The following is a 20,511-nucleotide window of genomic DNA, read 5'->3' on the forward strand; positions in this document are numbered from 1 at the left end:
ACAAAGAGTTATCATGGTTTATTGTTGATGTTTTAAAGCCAATGTTGTCACATGAAATCACCAACATTTATGTATTGATATTTTGGTGATTACTATGTCACAAAACTGTATGAACAACAAGACACATTCCATACATAATTATAGCAAGGCAACATGTAGCATCCCAGCAAACAAATGATTTTATAAAAAAACATTTTAAATGTTTGGTTGTAGAATGGGAATAAACTGTTTGCATAAAAATATTTTTGAAAACTTGCTGCAAATCATTCTAACATGTTGAATATTTTGCAAAAATGTTTGACAACAAATATTTTGCAATTATAGTTTGACAACATTTTTAGAATTGTAGTGTTTTTCATATTAAACGATTCAAAAATATTTTCATGAACATGTTTATAATACTATTATAACATTTTAAAAACATATTTTATGTTTGCTGGGATGCCTACATGGTGATAGGGAAACCAACATTTTATATCATAGCAAGTCTTGTGGTTAAGTCTTCAGCAATACAATAAAGCATGAAAATTCTGTGCATGAAAAGTTGCATGCTTGCAAGTGTTTCATTTTCCTATAGGCACTTAAAGATATTGATTAATTTGTGAAATTTTCATGCTGCCAAAGTGAGATTTCTTGCCGAATTGTGAATAATTCATTATCATACCACGAAAAACTTTGTGCTTTAAATAGTAATTTAAAGGAGAAAACCCTTTTTGGTTTTGTACTTTTGGAAACTCAACCAAACCATAAGACTTGCTATAGTATAATAAGATTAATACAATGTACATATTACACAGCTTAAAATAATATTGTCCTTGCAATTCCGTTATCATGGTTAGTGTTCCTCTCTTTAGACATAATTCCTGACACATTTCCATTTATGAACTGTGGTCTTGTCTGATGAGTATTTGTGTGTACTGTCTAACAAACATAAAACACAGTTCAAGCCTTCGCCAGGCATATCCATCACCCTTTTAACATTGTATTTTGGCTTGCATGTTCAGTGTCTCGTCTCTGGATAACCTATTCTGACAATGTTCATAATGTTGTAATTTCAGAGTCAATTGAAGAAAGATAAAGTTGGGTGTGTCGTCATTTCTTGCCCGACTTCTTTATTCCTGAGCCACCTGAATATGAGAAAAACGTACAAAAAAGCAGACATTGTTAAAATTCTGTTTTTTATTAACTTTCAAATTGTGGATTGACTCACACACAACACACCATGTGAGCCGCGGGGAAGTTTGTTTTCACAATTAGCATGTTTAAATATTAAATATCTAGGGTTGATAGCCAGAAAGCCTTAACTCCCAATCACCTCCCACAAAATGAGCATAAAGTCACCAGGACACTGTAGAAGATAGTCCATTAATCATGACAAAATCTCCCCCCCCCCAAAAAAAACCACAGAAATTCTGGAGGAAAAATTTATTTTTGAAGACCAAAGCAAGGAGCTATCCTAACATGTTTGGTATGATTTTAATGGGTAGGCCTATATAATAAGGATTTCAAATCTGGAATATTTCAAACCTTGACCAACTGATCCTTTGGAATTCAGGAAAGAAATTATTACTGTAAAAAAATGATATAACAGGTGAATGTGATTGAATCATCATGATGATCAATTCAATTTCATTAGTGCACTCAATGAACCATGCAAAGTTTCAATTTGAATTGAACTGACATGTACATGTATATTGATTTTTTGCATGAATAAACTTGATTGCTTACCCATAGGTCCCTTTTTTCCAGCTTTTTCTTTTGCTTCTTTTAATTTTGCTGCATCTGCTTTTTGTTTCTGCTTGAAAGCCATATCCTCCTAAAAGCAAAATTGATAAGAACAGAAAAAGACTTGTAATGGAAGTCATTAATAGACTACATAGTACATATATTATATCCTCTAATAAACACCATTGGGGCATGACATATTTGAAAAGGGGCTTTATTAGAGCTTTAGAGATCATTGTTACAACAGTAGGCCTAATTCCTGGAAATATCGTCAGGTAAGCTTAAAAATCACACCAAAATGGTGATCAACAAACTGCGGATCTATGACTTCTGGTTCACTGTGTTTACAATGTAATTTTTGCTATTAATACTAACGCCATTACCGATCGTGTATGTTATGATGGATCATGTGGTAAGCTTACCCTCACAAGGGGTGTTTATTAGAGGAGGCATTTATTATACGGTAGATGTAAAATTTACAGCAAAAACAATTTTGCTAATTCATCTTTGGGCCTTTTTAATATGTAGCCTACGATTTTCCATCAAATTATAATTTTATTATTCTTGACTCAAAATGCTGAACTGCCTGGAAAGGTTTCTGTCCATTTTAAAGCAAAAATAACAAGTAAATGGACAGAAACCCCACTGGCTAAATTATGGTCATTTAACAGTACTCTAGTCTTGGTGATTTAATGTCAAGATTTGACTTGACAAACACACCACACAAGAAATCTGGCCGATTGCATAAAGTTAGAACATGTGTAAACATTATAATATGCCAAAAATCAGGTTTGAAAAAAAAAAAGATTGTACATTATGGCTATAATAATTTGAGTTTGTTAATTGACTGAGACTTTCAGCTTTTTTAATATTCAAGGACAGCGATCGAATTCGACGGTATCGCATCGCAAAATGCGATGCAATTTCCATCAACTGCTATGCACTTTTCCAAAATGCATAGCTAAAAGTGCTATACTGCTATGCAAACATGTGTTTTGCATAGCACAAACTGCGATGCAAAAAAATTGACTGAATTCGAACCCTGTTCAAGGATATCTGAAAATCTGAAATATCTCTGCATCAACCCACACAGCCACACTTCAAACTTACATCATCCATGTCCTGGTTTTGTTTCTTGGGTGCCTTCAGGGGCTTTTTTTTTCCCACCTATAATAAGAAAATAGCAAGTAAAGAAAAACTTAAAATACCATATTAAATCATTTATGACGAACTGGCGAATGCTACAAGAACCTGGGTCACATACTCATGTGACATACCCGGGTCAGTCACAGAGCTGCAAATTTATACCGCGGGTGTGTGAACTCTGCCGAATGCATAGCCTTGAATATTGAATGTTGCATCAAGTCTTTGTTGATAATTCATGTTGCGAAACATCAGCCGGTCCGAAGACAATGTATAATAACCGGGTCTGTAAAACTTGCAGTCCCGAGGTGAGAGGTATCGTTCATGAATGCACAGATCGAAGCTATATAGCTGTATACAGAAACGTATCATACGATCTACTACTAAAAGCACTAACTAGGTCAACTTGCAGGGTCAGAATGTCAGCGTGAATCAGAGAATCCGCAGTCTGTGGCCCTCACAGACTTAGCGAGCGCGTAGCATGAGGCGTTCAACCGATAATAATAGCATTAGCAACAGAGCCCGAAAGTAGTGCTAAACATCAATTGCTTTTAATACACAGCGTCTAGTGCTGTACTATTACGCTGACTTTTGTATTCGACGAGGACGATTTCGACCTCCTGGTTTGTTTACAAACAGAGAGGTAGACAAAAGACCGTTCCGCTTGTCCAAACACTCAAGTATCAGAAGGATGGTCCACAATAGCGTGATTCACGTATTACACAAATAGGGATTAAAAAGCTGTCACGTAGAACCATGTGCTTCTATTGTCCAATTTGCCATCAAGATTTCATATGGAAACAGTTCAGACCCAGAACAGGATCATGTCAGAAATTAATATTTTGTTCTGGGTCTGATTATTCGGACTACACAGCGTCATGCTTCAAATCCGACTAGATTTTGAATGCAATGGTCGTAAGCCTAGAATGTGAAGCTATCGGTGAGCAAATTCTTGGCTAGACTTCTCGAACAAAATCGCCATGCGTAGCTGTTGAAAAACGAGAGGATTCGCCGTACTATCACGGCAATTTTTGATACGAATATAAAGGGATGATGACGCTGTGTGTGGGGGGGGGGATCATCATAAATATAAATACAAATTTAGCATAAACAAGAAATGTCTTTAAAAAGACAACGCCATGGATGAAGATCATGTTTCATAATTTTGCATTGCAAGTACTTGGAAAGCTAGTAAATTTGAATGTTTGGCACACCTAACTGGGTGCGAAATATTGGCATTTATTGGTAAATACCACCAATGACATACTAGGAAATACTCAAAATTTTCATGTCGAAAGCTGAATTGGAAAATGTGTGCTAAATTGGTCTACATTTAATTCATACTTGTAACAAACGGCCCAATTGAAATCACATCCTCTGAGTTTTACAACAATCCAACAATCTATATTCAGATAACCTTAAGAATGTTTGCTGCTTAATTAAGGGATTTCATATCAACCACATTTCATGACAATCCAATTATCTATTATCAGTAACTGTTAACCTTGATATTGAAGCATGGTAATTAATTTTAGATATATTTATTCGCAATGTATAGTTTACTGGTAGTTACAATCACATCATAAGGCCACTAACAGTCAATTTTGAGTTTCCGTCACATAATTTCTGAAAACAAGTGAGGTAACTTTTTCATTATTCATTATTTTTCTGCCTTTCGTTATATGACTAACACGAATGTAAAATGTGTTGTTATTTGCCACTCATTCACTTGAAGATGGATGTTTAGCCCTAATGAGATTCAAAAGTATATTAAAAATAGTCACAATAATGAATTCAAGTGAGGGTCAGAAAATGAAGTGAGGGCGGTGACGGGAAACTCAAAATCGACTTTCATTGGCCTAATCAAAAAGACTGATTACTCAATCTCAGGGATTCCCGGTTGCTCTACACGTACCAAAAATGTATAAAACCAAAGCCACTATCTACCCCAATTACTGGTATCCCCCCTCGACGACTAGTGTCACTCCCAACATCAATTAGTGTTGGTAGTAGTGCACTATTTATACCCAGCTCTGGTCAGATCAGGGAATGGTCAGATAATGCTCATTATTATTGTTTAATTAGTGGTCACACTTTACTTGTCAATGCTTGTTGACAGCTTATCAGTAGTCAGATCAGCAGGGGTGCAGTATCCTTTTTCATAGAGCAAAATTGTTCAAAATGTTCTAAAAACCTTATTTTTGAACGGATTTTAATCGTTAACAAAGCAAAATGTATGTTTAATATATTAATTATTTCATTAATAGCAATTTCCTAAATTTCCATCCATAAATAACCACAGAGCATTACCTGTTTACAAAATAAGTGTTTATTTTCAATTAGCCATCTTATCAGTAAAACTGATAAGAGGCCAAATTATAGTCAAAAAACAGATTCTTTGTCTGGTAGTCCCGGCAACCCAGTCTATATGTGGCTCAGTTGTAAACATACACAACACAAACTGACTGTGAAGGAGCCTATATGCACGTAAACAACTTTCTAGTACATGTATAATAAAATCCGTTTTTGTGAGGATAATAAAGAAAGTCATGCATTGGCAACATGAAGGAAATACCTATTGCTAACTTGGTAAAATGCATACTCGTAGCCCAATCTTGTACATCATAGCACCCAGTTTGGGTTTGTAGTTTCAAATGTTGCAATTAAACATTAGTTCTTTCAAATATGAAACGCTAAAACACAAATCTAGAACAAACAATCATTATATTTAGAAAGATATAGCAAACTTTCCATGATAGAGATTGGACCCAAGACAAAGTACACCCAAATTAGGTGACAATTCGGAATTAAGCCGGCATGGCTGGAAAAAATTGACTCCAGTCACCGACATATTCATGACCCCCCCCCTTAATTATAATTCCTCCAATTCCACTTAATTATAATTCCTCCAATTCCAAATATAAATCATTATTAAATGTTCATGTGTTTGGGAACTTTATGAAGGGTGCATGGAATGGGTTAGTCCGAATAATCAGACCCAGAACAAAATATTAATTTCTGACATGATCTTGTACTGGGTCTGAACTGTTTCCATATGAAATCTTGATGGCAAATTGGACAATAGAAGCACATGGTTTTACGTGACAGCTTTTTAATCCCTATTCAGGTTACGTGAATCACGCTATTGTGGACCATCCTTCTGATACTTGAGTGTTTGGTCACGCGGAACGGTTTTTTGTCTACCTCTCTGTTTGTAAACAAACCAGGAGGTCGAAATCGTCCTCCTCTGGTGTGTGTGCTTCGCGGAGAGCAGACGTGTCATCTAGTTGCTGCTCAAAATTGGCTTGAATCCACCATCTTATTCAGCCATCCGCTTTCCATTTGTCATCCATGTGGTAAAATAACATCCTTACCACATAGTAGTGTGCTTTTTGTGATATATAATTTCATCTGGGTCAGGTATTTTCCATCATTTTGTAACTTGTTATTGTTTTGATACCAATCCAAGATGGCGTCTCCATTTATCATCATGCAGTGCTAACGCAATAGCGTAACGCCGGGTGTGGTGGCAAGTAGGGCTGGGATGTGTGATGGTGACCTTATTTTTATCATCCATGATGCATCATGAAGGTCTTCATTTTTCATATATCTCTGTTGGTGATCTTCACATTCATGTGTAAAAGAGAATCGAGCTACATAAGCTTAAAACCAATGAAACCCAGTATAAATTCTGTAAACATACATGTTAATGTTGTATCAAATACTCATACTAGTACAGTGCATTATGTTTCTAATGAGTATTCACTGAGTCATAGTAATATATCAATATGCTCTTACATGTATTACTGTTGTTATGATTGTTATAGATGTCTTTCACCATTCAATATGCATGAACATGTCAATATTTCTGATACATTTGCAAACATGACATTTGTTTTCAAGTTTTACTTATATCCTGCTGACATCAAATTGTTACTTGGTAAGATAAGGTCAAGTCAGACCATATTAGTCTCCGCGCAAGTTGGTTCTCACCTATTGCATGATCCTTGTCATGCAAGCTGGCGATATAGAGACTAATCCCGGTCCCGATTTCCCTGCCAAATTTGCAATGAAGAATGTGACTGGTCATGCTATGCTGTTGGATGCGACATGTGTGACGCATGGGTTCACGCCAAGTGCCTAAATATGAGTACTCGGACATATGCAGCTCTGGAGGACAGTGATGTCTCCTGGATATGTACGTGCGGCTTGCCTAACTTTGCAAGTTCATTGTTTACCTCTTGGTCGACTGTAACAGAAAATAGTTACAGAGTGCTATCTTCGCTAAGTAGTGAGGATGACATTAGATCCCCTTAGCTGCATCGTCACCTATTCATATTCCAACTAGGCATACGCATAGACACAGGTTTTCATAAACGCGTACAAGATGGTCTGACAAGCCTACTACCACTGGTAGTGGCTGTCCCTCCCCTAAGAACAAACCAGTCAAAGTCATGGTCATAAACTTCCAGAGCATCTGTAACAAAGTTGCCGAGCTGGCATTCTGTCTGGACGTAAATAGCCCTGATATTTTAATCGTAACAGAGTCTTGGCTGTCGGATGACATAAGTAGTAGTGAAATTTTTCCATCAAATTATTCCGTCATCCGAAAAGATAGGCCCTTGATGACCATGGTAAGCGTTACGGTGGAGTCTTTATCTGTATGAAAAACGACATCATCATGTCACATCGTGCAGACTTGGACAGTGAGTGCGAAATACTATGGGCACAATTAGAGCTTGTCGGCTCCAAAAATATCCTTTTAGGTGCCTTTTATAGACCCCCTGAATCGGGAAGTGATATACTAGAACAACTACAGGTGTCTCTTTCCAAATTAGAGAATAACAAAGACCACAATATATGGTTGGCTGGTGATTTCAACCTCTCTCACATTGATTGGGAGGAACAGTCAACCACCCAGGGTTGTCCAAAACCTGGGTTATGTAGGCAATTATTGGAATTAACCAATGATTTTGGCCTAGACCAGGTAGTCCGTGAACCAACTCGTGGTCAAAATATTTTGGATTTATTTTTCGTGTCAAATACTAGCCTGGTCGAAAACGTGAGGGTTATTCCTGGGATGAGTGACCACAATGGAATTCCAGTGGTTACAATAAATACCCGCCCAAAAGTTAACAAATCTAAACCCAGGAAGGTATTTTCATACCACAAAGCAGATTGGTCAGCCGTAAGGTCAGATCTCGCTGAGATTAGTAGTGATTTTCTAGATCTCTGTTCAGAGATGGTCACAGTTGATGAGATGTGGGATGATTTCTGTACCAGGGTCAAGGGTACTATGGAACGGAACATCCCTTCAAAGATCGTAAGCCCTCACAAGAAACCTCCGTGGTTCAGTCGAAATGTCTCACGGTTGTATAGGAAGAAAAAGAAAGCCTTTAGCAAGGCAAAGCACTCAAACAGTACTGAAGACTGGGAGATCTTTCGATCACTTCAGAAACAGCTAAATAGAGAGTCTCACCGAAATTACCGTCAATATGTTAGAGACACATGTATGGTATCAATGAAGAAGTTCTACTCCTTCATTAAGAGTCTTAAGCATGACTCTTTCGGCATTCCATCACTTAAAATCGATGGGAGACTAGTTTCTGAAAATATTAAGAAGGCTGACATCCTGAACCATCAATTTGAGTCAGTGTTCTGTAAGGAGAGACTTGATAATCTTCCACACATACCAGGTTCAAAATTTCCATGCATGCCAAACATACATATATCCATCAATGGTATTGAAGAGCTACTGACAGACCTTGACCCTAACAAAGCAACTGGACCTGACGGCGTTCGCACGCATTCTAAAGATGGGGGCAAAGGAGATTGCGCCAGCCCTGGCGACCATCTTTAGAAAATCACTCGAGACTGGCAATTTGCCTGAAGATTGGAAGAATGCGAATGTAACTCCAATCTTCAAAAAAGGAGATCGCACACAGCCTTGCAACTATAGACCGGTTTCCCTTACTTCTATATGTTGCAGGTGATGGAACATGTCATTCATTCAATGTCATGAAACATCTTGACAAGTATGGCATATTGACCGACCATCAACATGGCTTTCGCCAAATCGATCGTGTGAATCTCAATTAATACTGACAACAAATGACTTCGCCAAATCCCTCGACAAGGGGCGACGGACAGACGTCATCAGAATGGACTTCAGCAAGGCCTTTGATGTAGTACCACATCAGAGGCTCATGCTGAAACTTGCCCATTATGGTGTGGATGGACCGACGCTAACTTGGATTTCTAACTTCCTAATGCAAAGAAAGCAAAAGGTTGTTATAGGAGGTGATGCATCGGACTGGGTACATGTCAAATCAGGCGTTCCGCAGGGCACTGTACTCGGTCCTTTGCTTTTCTTATTATATATCAACGACCTCCCCGACCAAATCACCTCCACTGTCCGACTTTTTGCTGTTGATTGTGTTCTTTACAGAACAATCAGCAATGACGCAGACGCCGACAAACTCCAAAAGGACCTTGACAGACTCTGTAGCTGGGAACATACATGGTGCATGAATTTCAACATAGCCAAATGTTTTGTCTTAAAGGTTACAAAACGCCAAAGAACCAAAACAACATACATATTCACTAAATGGTTCCGTTCTTAGTCAAACAAATTCACACACATATCTTGGTGTAGACATCTCAAACAACATGAAATGGAAAAATCACATCAGTCAAGTAGCTGCAAAAGCTAACAGATCACTGGGTTTTATAAAAAGAAATCTACGGGGATGCACTGAAGATATCAAGAACATGGCTTATAAATCATTGGTGCGACCTTCCATGGAGTACTGCGCTGCAGTCTGGGACCCTTACACATGGACCAAATATACCAACTTGAAGCTGTTCAGCGAGGGCTGCCCGCTTTGTTAAAAACATCTATGACAGGCGTAGCAGTGTCACCGACATGATGACGGATCTGGAGTGGCCACTTCTATCTACCAGACGCAAAATATCACGCCTCAGCCAGTTCCAGAAAGCCTCACGAAGGTCACCTAGCCATCCCGGTTCAAACCCTGCTGCACCCGGTAACACGCTCCACCAGAAATAATCACAGCAAAGCATTCATACCACCTCAACCATCAAAGGACACCTACAAATTTTCATTTTTACCAAGGGCTGTCTCCGAGTGGAATTCTCTACCAGAATCAACAATAGCAATTACAGACCCAACAGCCTTCAAAGCACAACTGCAAGAAATCTTCAACTAAGAGAAAACAAAAAGCACACACACCATAAACCGGTTTATTTTCCCCACTTGGGGTGTTTAACCGTATCGAACTTGAACTTGAACTTGATACGAAAGTCAGCGTAATAGTACGGCACTAGGAATGGGTGCAGAATTCGGAAGTCAACACGAAGATTGAAACCAATCGAAATCGACTGAACGAAACTGATGATTCACACATGAAAATCGTCATTCAATAAAATTTTATAATACAAACCTTGTCTGCCTGACATCGTGTACGGTTTATGATAATCACAGCGGAGGTAAACAATGCAAACTTCCAGTCCGAGTTACAGAAAATTTGGCGGGTCACGTCGTGGAAGTAGACCGGTCAAGGTTGATGATGTCATATCTATAATTAGATGTTTCTTTGTAAAAACGTTTTTCATTGGATTATTTTTTGCAAAAGTGAGTTGACCTGAGTTGACTGACTAATCACAGCACGTGTTAATAAACAGATGAGAAAATCCCATCCATAGATTCCCAACGTTGATATCCAAAATCCAAAATGGAGGGTCAGCAGCCGCCGCCTAGTTCTGGGGTAAGAAAGACATGTTATTTACGTTGTACTGGATTTATGACATGATAAAGTCAATAAGTATATGTTTGTGGTTTGGGCTTGAGCACGATTTGGTATTGACGAATTTTGTTTCCATTTTCTACAGGAAGAACCACCGTACCGTCTACGTGTTCTGTCAGAACCAAGAGGGTTTCTACGGATAATTGAATTTGTGAGTACACACTGCAGCAGGGGTTTTAATATTATACTCGGGGGGGCAGTTGTAGTGACTACAAATTTCGAACGTTTGAGGACTTGTTGAACTTGTTCTCAAGTTGTAGAAGGTGCCATAGGGTGCCGGGTGTCTTCAGTGTTTAATTGTTTTCATATTTATAAATGTTGCAAAATATTAATAATAATATTGACAATCATGATAATACATTGGCCATTGCAATAACTTAAGGGGCAAGACATTTTTGGCGAGCCGAAAGGGGGGGGGGCAAGCAATTTTGGCCAGTCGAGAGGGGGGGGGCAAGCTGTTCGAAAATTTTACCCCCCTGGGGCTCATAATTATTGCACAGCCCCTAATTAACATTACAACCTGTTTGACCTCTCCATATATTCATACATACATGGATCGAATCCATGGGTTCCTACAGTCACCCATGGAAAACAGGGTACTGAAAACCAGTGTACACAATGTTCATATATGCATTTGTTTGTTCACATTGCAGTAATTCCTTCAGAATAGTCAATACAGATTCATTCCAAACAGATAAAACTTACCTCACATCAGTTTTAGTTGCCCTACTAAAGGGTACTACACCCCTGTGGTAAATTCGTGACTATTTTTGCATTTTTCAAAAATAATAACACACTGGTAACAAAAGTTATGTATATTATTGGGGCAAGGAATCCAATTACTACACTGAAATTTCAGTGACTCATGACAAGCGGTTCAGTATATATGATAGGAAATGTGGTACATTCTAGCGGTACCTCTTTTCTTATCATAAATAATCTAACTGCTTGTCTTGGGTCACTGAAATTCCAGTGTAGTAATTGGATTCCTTGCCCCTATAATATACCTAACTTTTGTTATCACTGTGTTATTAGTTTTTGAGAAAAATAAAAAATAGACACAAATTTATCGAGGGGTGTAGTACCCCCTTAATAACTCCAAATTGACATGACATTGAATTCTATTTGCTCAATTTCATACCAAAATCAAGGAAAACATGGTTTTGTTATTGCAAAATAACATGAAAATCATACAGGTTTATATCTGGTCACTCCAGTAGGGCACTGTCTTGAAGTAATCAATATTGGTACTTGAAATATAGGGTCTCAAAAAAAGCAAACTTGTAATGGTGAGGTTTGTTGCCTAACTGATGAGATACAGGGTGTTCAAAGTCGTACATATGTTTTTATGATTTTTATGATCTTATCAATCAAAACTTTTCCCTTCATGCTCTACACAAAAACCAATGGCATATTTGAATTCCTCATCAAATTTCCTTTTAAAAAATGTTAACTTTTACAGAAGTAGGGCAACTTCTTCAAGAATAAACATTTCGGAGCATAATTTTCGCATACTTAGTACAGTAGGCCTAACATAGGAAAAGCCTAGAACCCATGACACAGAATGCAGTGCTCACCCATCCCAATTACCTTGCTGGGTTATGAAGTTACAGTAAAAAATAAATTTGAGACGCACTAAAATTCAATATTCCCTATACTTTAATAACACATATGCCTCAACCGTAGGCACCTCAACCGTAGACACCACCACCCCTGACTTTGCATTGTTTGAATTGCAATATCTCAAAAAGTAAATACAGTGTGAAGTTTTTACTTACCACAGTTTTAGGTAGATCCCAGGGACTGTTCACAAACACTTGTAAGGGGGGCCTGATGCAAAAAAATGTTATCGCGAAAATTTTTCGGGCCCCCCCCCCTTTAAAGGCCTCAAAAATGTCAGGGCCCCCCCCCTTTTTGACATGAAAATTATCGGTCAACCCCATAGAAAAGCATATAAACACAATTTTCCCAGAAAAATTTGTGTCCATTTTTTCAGGGCCCCCCCTTAGGAGGGTCAAAATTTTTCCGGGACCCCCTTTTTGCATCAGGCCCCCCCTTACAAGTGTTTGTGAACGGTACCTTAAAATTAGCAACAAAATGAGACCATTTCTAGCTCAGTACCCCATTACATTCTTGAGATCTAGGATGAAACGTCCTGAAATTTAAAAAAAATGTAACACCACCTTTTCCTATACATGTACCTCAAATCATGATGCATGACCTTAAGTTTTAACTATTTTCTCTCTATTATTTTCCACAGTTCTTGGCAATATTTATGTTTGCAACAACAGCAGGATTTTCCGATTCAATGAAATATTCTGTGCAATGTAGTATCGATCCTCCAATTAATGAAGAAGTACCTTATTCATATCCATTTAAGTAAGAAAATTGATGGAGTGATTGCCGAATAGGGTGCAACTCTACTAGTCTTATTACAAGACTGCCCTACCCAACCCTAAACCTTAACCGTAAACAAGGACTGGACTCAAGTCTAGCAAGTTGCACCCTATTCGGTAATTGTACCAAATTGATCATATATTTTTTTATAAAGGTGGGTGGTTCTACCTCCCTACATGTATATCCAGGGGTGTGAAATCTCCTCTTTTAAGCTGAATTCCTCTTTTTTGGAAATTTTTTGAGGCAAAATTTTAGCTTCTTCTTTCATTTTGAGCATATTTCAGTGCTTTTCCTCTTTTTTCTTTTTTGAACAAAGTTCCTCTTTTTTCAATAGAGGTCACTCACACCCCTGCAGGGGTAGCGCTAACCTGCGCCATGCAGTCATAGGCGCATTCTTTTAGCTTTTAGCGCTAAAATTACCATTTAGAGGTTGCTAAAGGGTCATTTGAACCCTTTATTTCTATTGTTTTGGTTCCATGCTATCACACAATTTCAAATTTTTGACCCCTTGTTTTAAAACCCAGCGCTACCCCTGCACCCCTGTATATCTTGCTGGGCCACCAAGAAAATTCTGGAAATTCTGGGCTGTACTAAAAGAAAAAAAAATCTGGATATGTAAAAAAAATTGTACATGTATCCGAAATTGGTGATGAAATTTTTAAAGGTATTTGCTCAGCATAAAGCAATATAAAGAGAGATATGATGCCCATAAATTATTTATTTCTATTATTAAAGTTGGTGGTACCTGCTTGAGTTGCTTATTGAATCAAGCTTGCTGGAAATTTGAGTTTGATGATTATTTTGGTTTGCTCTATACCTGAACGATGGCCTTCATGGCTGATGGAATACATGGTAACAGAAAGAAGAAGCCACAAGTTTAATGAAGCTAGCCGCATGAAGAAAACTAGTTTCATTTGAAATAGAGAGTTAGAAATGTTGTTATCAAATGTTGACCCACTGTTAATTTATTAACACATGTTGGGGTCAATTATTCAGAATACAATCAAACTTAATTGTAATTATTTTTAATCTTTTGGCTTGTTGCTGTACGCCACAGTGTGTTCACTGTGCAGTGCCAGCCAATTATTAAGTTTGATATCATTTGGACTAGAAGCTATTGTGATTTTGATATAATTTTGATCAGGAAATATTACTATTTTTAATTTGATTTACTTCATTCCACAGGCTGTATACATACAAATATCCTTCAAGCTATTGCACCTCAGGACTCACCACACCACCCAGATTAAATGCAGCTACGGCAGAACCAGAAGGATCAGCCCGATTCTTTGTGTGTATCGGTGTACTAGCAATGTTGTACTGCGCGGTTGTCCTGGTGTGGTATGTGTTCTTGGAGGTCAAATTCTTACATCTGGAGATTGTTCCACTAGTGGTAAGTGAATGAAGATGATGACTGCAAACCAATCAGACCCAGTGTGTTTTTAAAAATGTAGTGGAAAGTAAAAGATGGAACATATGGCCAATTATATGGTGTGCATGGGTTTGCAAGTTGCAGGCATTAGCTAGAAGCCAACTTCTTTTGTCTATTGCCAGCTTCATGTGGCCTAAGGAGGACTCTAATACTGGGAGTAGTTCTAATTTTTATCTAAATTAAAATCACAAAATAGTGGGAGCACTGAAATCAAATCACTTTAAACTTCAAATAATTGCCAAATGTTTGCCCCTAAAATTTACCTCCTCAATGCCCACTCAGAATGTGTTTTATGGAGCCACCACTGACAATAAAGGAGTAAAGTAAAAGATTTGCGTGACCCTCTATTATAAGTGTTGACACTCCCTCATTCTCATCACCACTGTGACACTAAGTTCCACATGGGTAAAAACCTACAAAATGTGCAGACTTAAAAAAATGGTTTCAAATTGCTTGTGTTGCAAAAGCAGTTTATCAGACTTGTACTACCCGTACTTGAGTCCCAATTTCTGTACATGACCAGTACCCATACTCACAGGGCTCTACCCGTACTACTGGCGCTCTATTTTGGCTTTGAATCCATACCCGTACTCATGGACTGGAACCCATACCTGTATACTCATTCCCTACTACCAAATACTCATGGCCTGGGACCCTTATCCATACTCATTACTGTGCCCAGTGACCTGCCCACACAGGAATCCAGGATTGAAAGTGGCTAAACAATGAGTGGCTGAATTAATATAAACTATGATGCATGATTGCATGTTCCAGTGGCCAGTGAAACCACCACAATCATAAATTTTAAAATTCATAAACATAACTTAACCCTAATTGAACCAGTGGCATTTTGGTGAGGGGAAGGAAGAAGAGGAGAAAACTTTCTTTCTCAGGTGCGGTTCTGAACCACTGACTCCTCAGGTGCCAGACACCTGCATGGCGCATAGGGATTGCTTTATCAACTTTATCAGGGGTTTATCAACATATGTAACACTAACATATACTCACTGATCTATCTTTTCAGGACACAATGGTAACAGCAGTGTTCTCTCTGCTGTTCTTTATAGCCTCATGTGCCTGGGCAGCTGGAGTAGGTGATGTCAAGTGGTGGACAACATTTTCCAATGTTAGAGACCGATTTTACAAAGAAACTTGTATGAGTGATGGTGTAGCATGTGTCGGAAATAATGGTGGTTATGCCGGACTTAATGTCTCACTTGTAAGTAATATAATGGATCTGTGTGCAGGGTTGTGTGTGTGTGTTGGGGGGGGGGGGTGTTTGATATCATTGGTATCATTATGGTTGAGTCTCAGTGGCTATTAAACTTCAGAGGTAGGTACTTACCATGTTGAAGGCCCCATCTAACTATGGTCAGCGATTCTTTCATCTCCCCACCCCCCTACCCCGACCCATGGGTCTGTGAAGAGGGTGAAAGATAAAAAGTCACTGCTTATAAGGGGCTGATTTCTGATCAATATCTTGCGTGTTTTGGGCAAGGTGCTCCTGTTATTTATGTCAATTAGTAAATTCTGTTGTGTTTGTTCTTTCTACAGATATTTGGTTTTCTAAATTGTGGTGTTTGGGCAGCCAATGTTTGGTTTACATTGAAAGAAACTGGTTGGTTCCGAGCCAATGGAAGCAAAGCAAGGGCAACAGCAACAAGAGACATCAGAAAAACCCACCATTGAAACCCCACCTGCCAATCAAGTATAGAGTAGGAACAAATTAATGTAGTTATATTATTAGCGTTATTATACTTTATTCAATTAGTAATAGGCAGAAATAATAAATGTTTTGTTACTATGCACTTCAATTTAAAGTCCCAACTTATGTTCTTTGAAATTTGCATGTACCAGTCAAAGAATACATAAAGCACACTGTGCCCAGCTGCATCTATGTCATTCTGTATCAACACAAAATGTTATGATTCTTGCCTATTACAAATTGAACTATTGTAGTTTTACTCCTGGTGATTCAGCAAAGTCATTGCGCATTTCATTGGACATAGCTTCAAATTATGAGTGTTCGCTCGAAGCTTTGGGGTACATATAGACACAGACTGTGTGTGTGCGCGAAACAGCTGCCTCAACATGTTGACATCACCGACTCACCAAAAGTAAAAATACTGTATACATATGGGTACGCCACTAGCTACAGGGTGCAAAGCCACGTGTGTTGTGTTACATTTATGCAATGTGTGGCCTCAAAGTTATGTCACTCAGTACAATAGAGAATCTGGTTCTGAATATTTATATTACAACTTGCTATTTTTGCAAATGAAGGTTTATGAAAATTCATAAAAAGGCATTCTAATTTTATGTAAAAAGGATTGTTTATCCAAATATTTACACATGTAGCCTGTTTTCAGAGCATTCATTTGAATATGAAACAAACCTGCAACAGACTTTTGTAAGAAGAAACACACATTATGTTGTGAGAACCACCATGTTGGGGAAAAATTAAACTGAGTAAGCCCCTGTGCAAATATACTATATACCAAGAAATTGCAGTCCAAATCTCCATAGAAGATCAAAATTATTGCATTGTTGAAGTGCAATAAGTTCATACCCAGGGGTTCTTACTGTCAACTAAGCAGATAATGGCATAGCTTGACTAATGGTCATATCGTATCCCAAATCATGTTGGCTGAAAGAAAGCCTCCATAGAAGATCAAAATTATACTGTGAACTGAGCAGATAATGAAATAGCTTGATTATTGGTCATATGGTAGTAATCACAGTGATTGAAAGAAATCTGTAGGTAACCCTATGGTTGCAGCAAGTGTACAAACTACCATTGACAGGGTAGTGCTAGAAGAGGTTAAGGTGTGTGTCCCAACTTCTTGCAGATATTGGTTAACTGCTTTCCTTAATAGAGGGACTAGATTAAGATGCAAATAATGGTCATCTCAAAAATACTGAGTGATTATTTACTTGTTAGTATAAGATCATGAACATCAACTTCATGAATTGTTCATTTATTCACAGTAGAGCAGGGTCAGAAATTCGGCGAGAATTCAAGAATTCATTTTCGTAAAAAATCCCCGTCAACAAAATTGCAAGAATCTAAATGGATTCTCATGAAATATTTCAGTTTATCATACAAAGTTATATGATGAGAATCCATGGATTCTTGCCAAATTCCACTTGGAGAATCCAAAGGATTCTTGCACTTGGTTGCAAATTTCTGACCCTGTAGAGTGGTTTTGTATAAGCTGACATTTTTTATGGTGGTTTTATTTTCAAGCAGTTTGCTAGAGGCCCATGAATTCAACACCTGTGAATGTGGTATGGAATCTACAAACACGAAATTAGTGGAGCTTGCAACCCTGAAAATATCTGTACGCAAAAATAATGGCTTATGACAAAGTAAACTGCATATAAATTGCAAACTCTCTATTATGCCATGCCTGTGTATACAGGAAATATGTCTTTCCTTTATGCACTGCATATTTGTTTGTTTTTATCTTTTCTGGTTTCTACTTGCATGCTTGGTAGTTTTTTCTTGTAGGGGATATCAACTGTAATCATTGTATGTGCCATAATGTTGCACCTGCATTACAAAAACATAAGTATGGCTATGCAGCATTTTAATGTCCACTCCTTGAAATCAGCAATGGGAAAAAAATATTGTAGCAGTGTATAAATTGCTATCATGAAAGATGACTTGGAAGTGTGAGTGTTTTGTACAATTACTAAATAATGTGTATTCAATATAAAATCTGAAAACAAACAGGCAAATAAGGTACCACATTTTAAATGGGTATTTCATGATTTTAGCATAGATAGCCACAAAATTTCAGTTTGTCGAACTTTGAATTTGCGCATAATTACATGCATTACAGCATCCCATAGGCTACTGTGTTGTAATTTTAGGTTGTCGACAGCCCAAAAATACAAATTGGATGATACCTTTGTCAAATGACGGAATCTACAAGATTAAGATTAAACATGATGTAGTCCTAGGTTTCTGATGGTATAAAAGTCTCTACTTGGGAGGTGGGATGAGGCTGTGAATCATGAAGGGCCTCTTTAATACAAGTCACTGTAGTGCTTTGCAGAAGTCGTAGAATTAAAGCAGTCAAAAATTTTACACTTACTCTGTACCTTGTAGTTTGTAGTTGTAGAATACTTAGATCAGTACAATAATATACAGTAGTAGTGTAAAGTAGTATTCTGAGAATAAAATAACAACACCTTTTAGCTGTTATAATTAACATTTCTAGCTCTTCAGATGTTGTGAACCATTCCAGCGAAATATATCTTATGTGCATTTGTCAATAGAAAAGTGAGATTTAATCATTTGTTAAAATGGACAAAAATTAACTCTTTATGATACCTTGCTTTTAAAAATGGAAGGTTTGGTTTTGAAGTTCAATCAAGATGGATTTAGCTAACATTTTTCTATATTTTTCTTTATATACATTTTTCAACCTTAGGTTGTCTATTTCTCAGAACTTTCCAGACCGACTTTAAAGAGTCATTTTGCTGGAATGGGTCACATTCAGATTCAACTCAGATCGGCCAGATTTCTCACTTGCTATAAATCTGGATCAGCCAAGACCAATTATTCATTCATTATTATTAATTATTCATTGCATAACTGCCATGTGCCAATGAACTGTAAATAAGAATTCAGTACACAGCTATTACATTTCTAAACATAGGGCTGACACTCTGGAACCTGTCCATTTTTGTGCTTTCTGGTACATAATTCCACCTGCAGCCTAAAGTTTGTTCGGCTTATATAAGGCGAAAAAATAAGACTCACAACACTGTATTAATATAGAATGGCATGCACACAGTTCGGTGGTGCTTACACTAGCTGTGCGTTGTGTAATGCATGACTGGCGCACGCTTATGTGAATTTATTCGATCGTGAGTTAGGACTTTATTAACGCGCGCAGTAACAAAAGCCAAATACTTTTCACCTTCGAACAAATTCATCAGGATCGTTCATAAAAGTCACTGGTAAATAATGTTCTCAAGACAGATCCAAGTAAGTAAAATTAGGTACTCACTAGAAATATTTCGATTCCTGTCAGGAATCTTGTTCACTCTGGTAGTGGTGAGTGGTAGTGTTTCTAGAAATATTTCTAGTGAGTACCTAATTTTACTTACTTGGATCTGTCTTGAGAACATTATTTACCAGTGAATTTGCACCTTGTATAAACTGTACCACACCCATATGTCAAGCAACAAGCTTGTTTTGATTTACCGTACTCAAAAACACATGTCATGAAATGAAATAAATATCCATAAGTATGATGAGAAGAGGTACAGTCTGCAGGATCATGTTGAACTTGGTGCACTGCCATTGAATGTTAGCCGTCGAAAACACCAACTTGGTTGCTGAATTCTGTATTTGAAAGATTTGGGCCCTCAATTACTCTTTTAACCAACACAACATCTAAGGACTAGGACCAGCTTGTAATATAATACACACCAATATTTGTTAAGTGCCTTTTACCTAGAGGACACAAGGCACTTGTAATAAACTTATGTTCAGTAAAATTTCCCCTTTCTCTTGCCTTACTGTGTCTAGCTAGTGGTATAAATCACCATCATATGAGATCTGTAATTGTAAGATAAAATGAGTGTAAATTGAAACACTGTCAATCTATCATTAGATCATCACTTAATTTGTTCAATTGATATGTGATATGGTCTGAATTATTGATCTTTGATATTAATGCAAACTCAAACAAATGAGAGTGTTAAATAATTGTCAATGTTAACACTCTTGTTGTGTTAACATGTTTAACATTGATGGGGTTTGCAATTTTGCATCGATATGTAGCATTCATAAACTGACAGAAAATGATGTAAAAAACTTCTAATTGAAAATTGCCAACATGTGACTCATTCCCCTTGATCATATCACATATGATACATGTGTGTCAATATGTCATTTGGAAAGCAGGGACTGCCTTTTGAGGAGAGCGAGAGCAATCGCTCTCTACTGCTCTCCTTAAATCTGATATGGGA

At 37.6% G+C, this 20,511-nt stretch overlaps 1 protein-coding gene and 1 long non-coding RNA gene across 2 annotated transcripts; one reads left to right on the forward strand and one right to left on the reverse strand.

Annotated features, from left to right (window-relative positions):
- Window positions 1-772: 772 nt before the first annotated feature.
- On the reverse strand, window positions 773-10,472 carry LOC140148202 (uncharacterized). The gene is made up of 4 exons (XR_011858454.1): window positions 10,332-10,472; window positions 2,836-2,892; window positions 1,729-1,816; window positions 773-1,127 (listed from the first exon to the last, which is right to left on the reverse strand). It is a non-coding gene; the product is annotated as an uncharacterized lncRNA (long non-coding RNA).
- A 149-nt stretch (window positions 10,473-10,621) lies between these two features.
- LOC140148201 (synaptophysin-like) lies at window positions 10,622-16,983 on the forward strand. Its single transcript, XM_072170062.1, has 6 exons — window positions 10,622-10,655; window positions 10,780-10,845; window positions 12,955-13,073; window positions 14,277-14,484; window positions 15,548-15,742; window positions 16,078-16,983. Exons 1-6 carry the CDS (start codon window positions 10,623-10,625, stop codon window positions 16,210-16,212), a joined length of 756 nt encoding a protein of 251 aa, XP_072026163.1. The 5' UTR covers window position 10,622; the 3' UTR covers window positions 16,213-16,983.
- The last annotated feature ends 3,528 nt before the right edge of the window (window positions 16,984-20,511 follow it).

This window comes from Amphiura filiformis, chromosome 3 (genome assembly GCF_039555335.1).
Source record: "Amphiura filiformis chromosome 3, Afil_fr2py, whole genome shotgun sequence".
Taxonomy (NCBI): domain Eukaryota; kingdom Metazoa; phylum Echinodermata; class Ophiuroidea; order Amphilepidida; family Amphiuridae; genus Amphiura; species Amphiura filiformis.

Coding starts and splice junctions, on each gene's coding strand:
- LOC140148201 (XM_072170062.1), top strand. CDS start 10,623: ATGGAGGGTCAGCAGCCGCCGCCTAGTTCTGGG. Junction 14,485..15,547: donor TGGAGATTGTTCCACTAGTG/GTAAGTGAATGA, acceptor CTATCTTTTCAG/GACACAATGGTAACAGCAGT. Junction 15,743..16,077: donor CCGGACTTAATGTCTCACTT/GTAAGTAATATA, acceptor TTCTTTCTACAG/ATATTTGGTTTTCTAAATTG.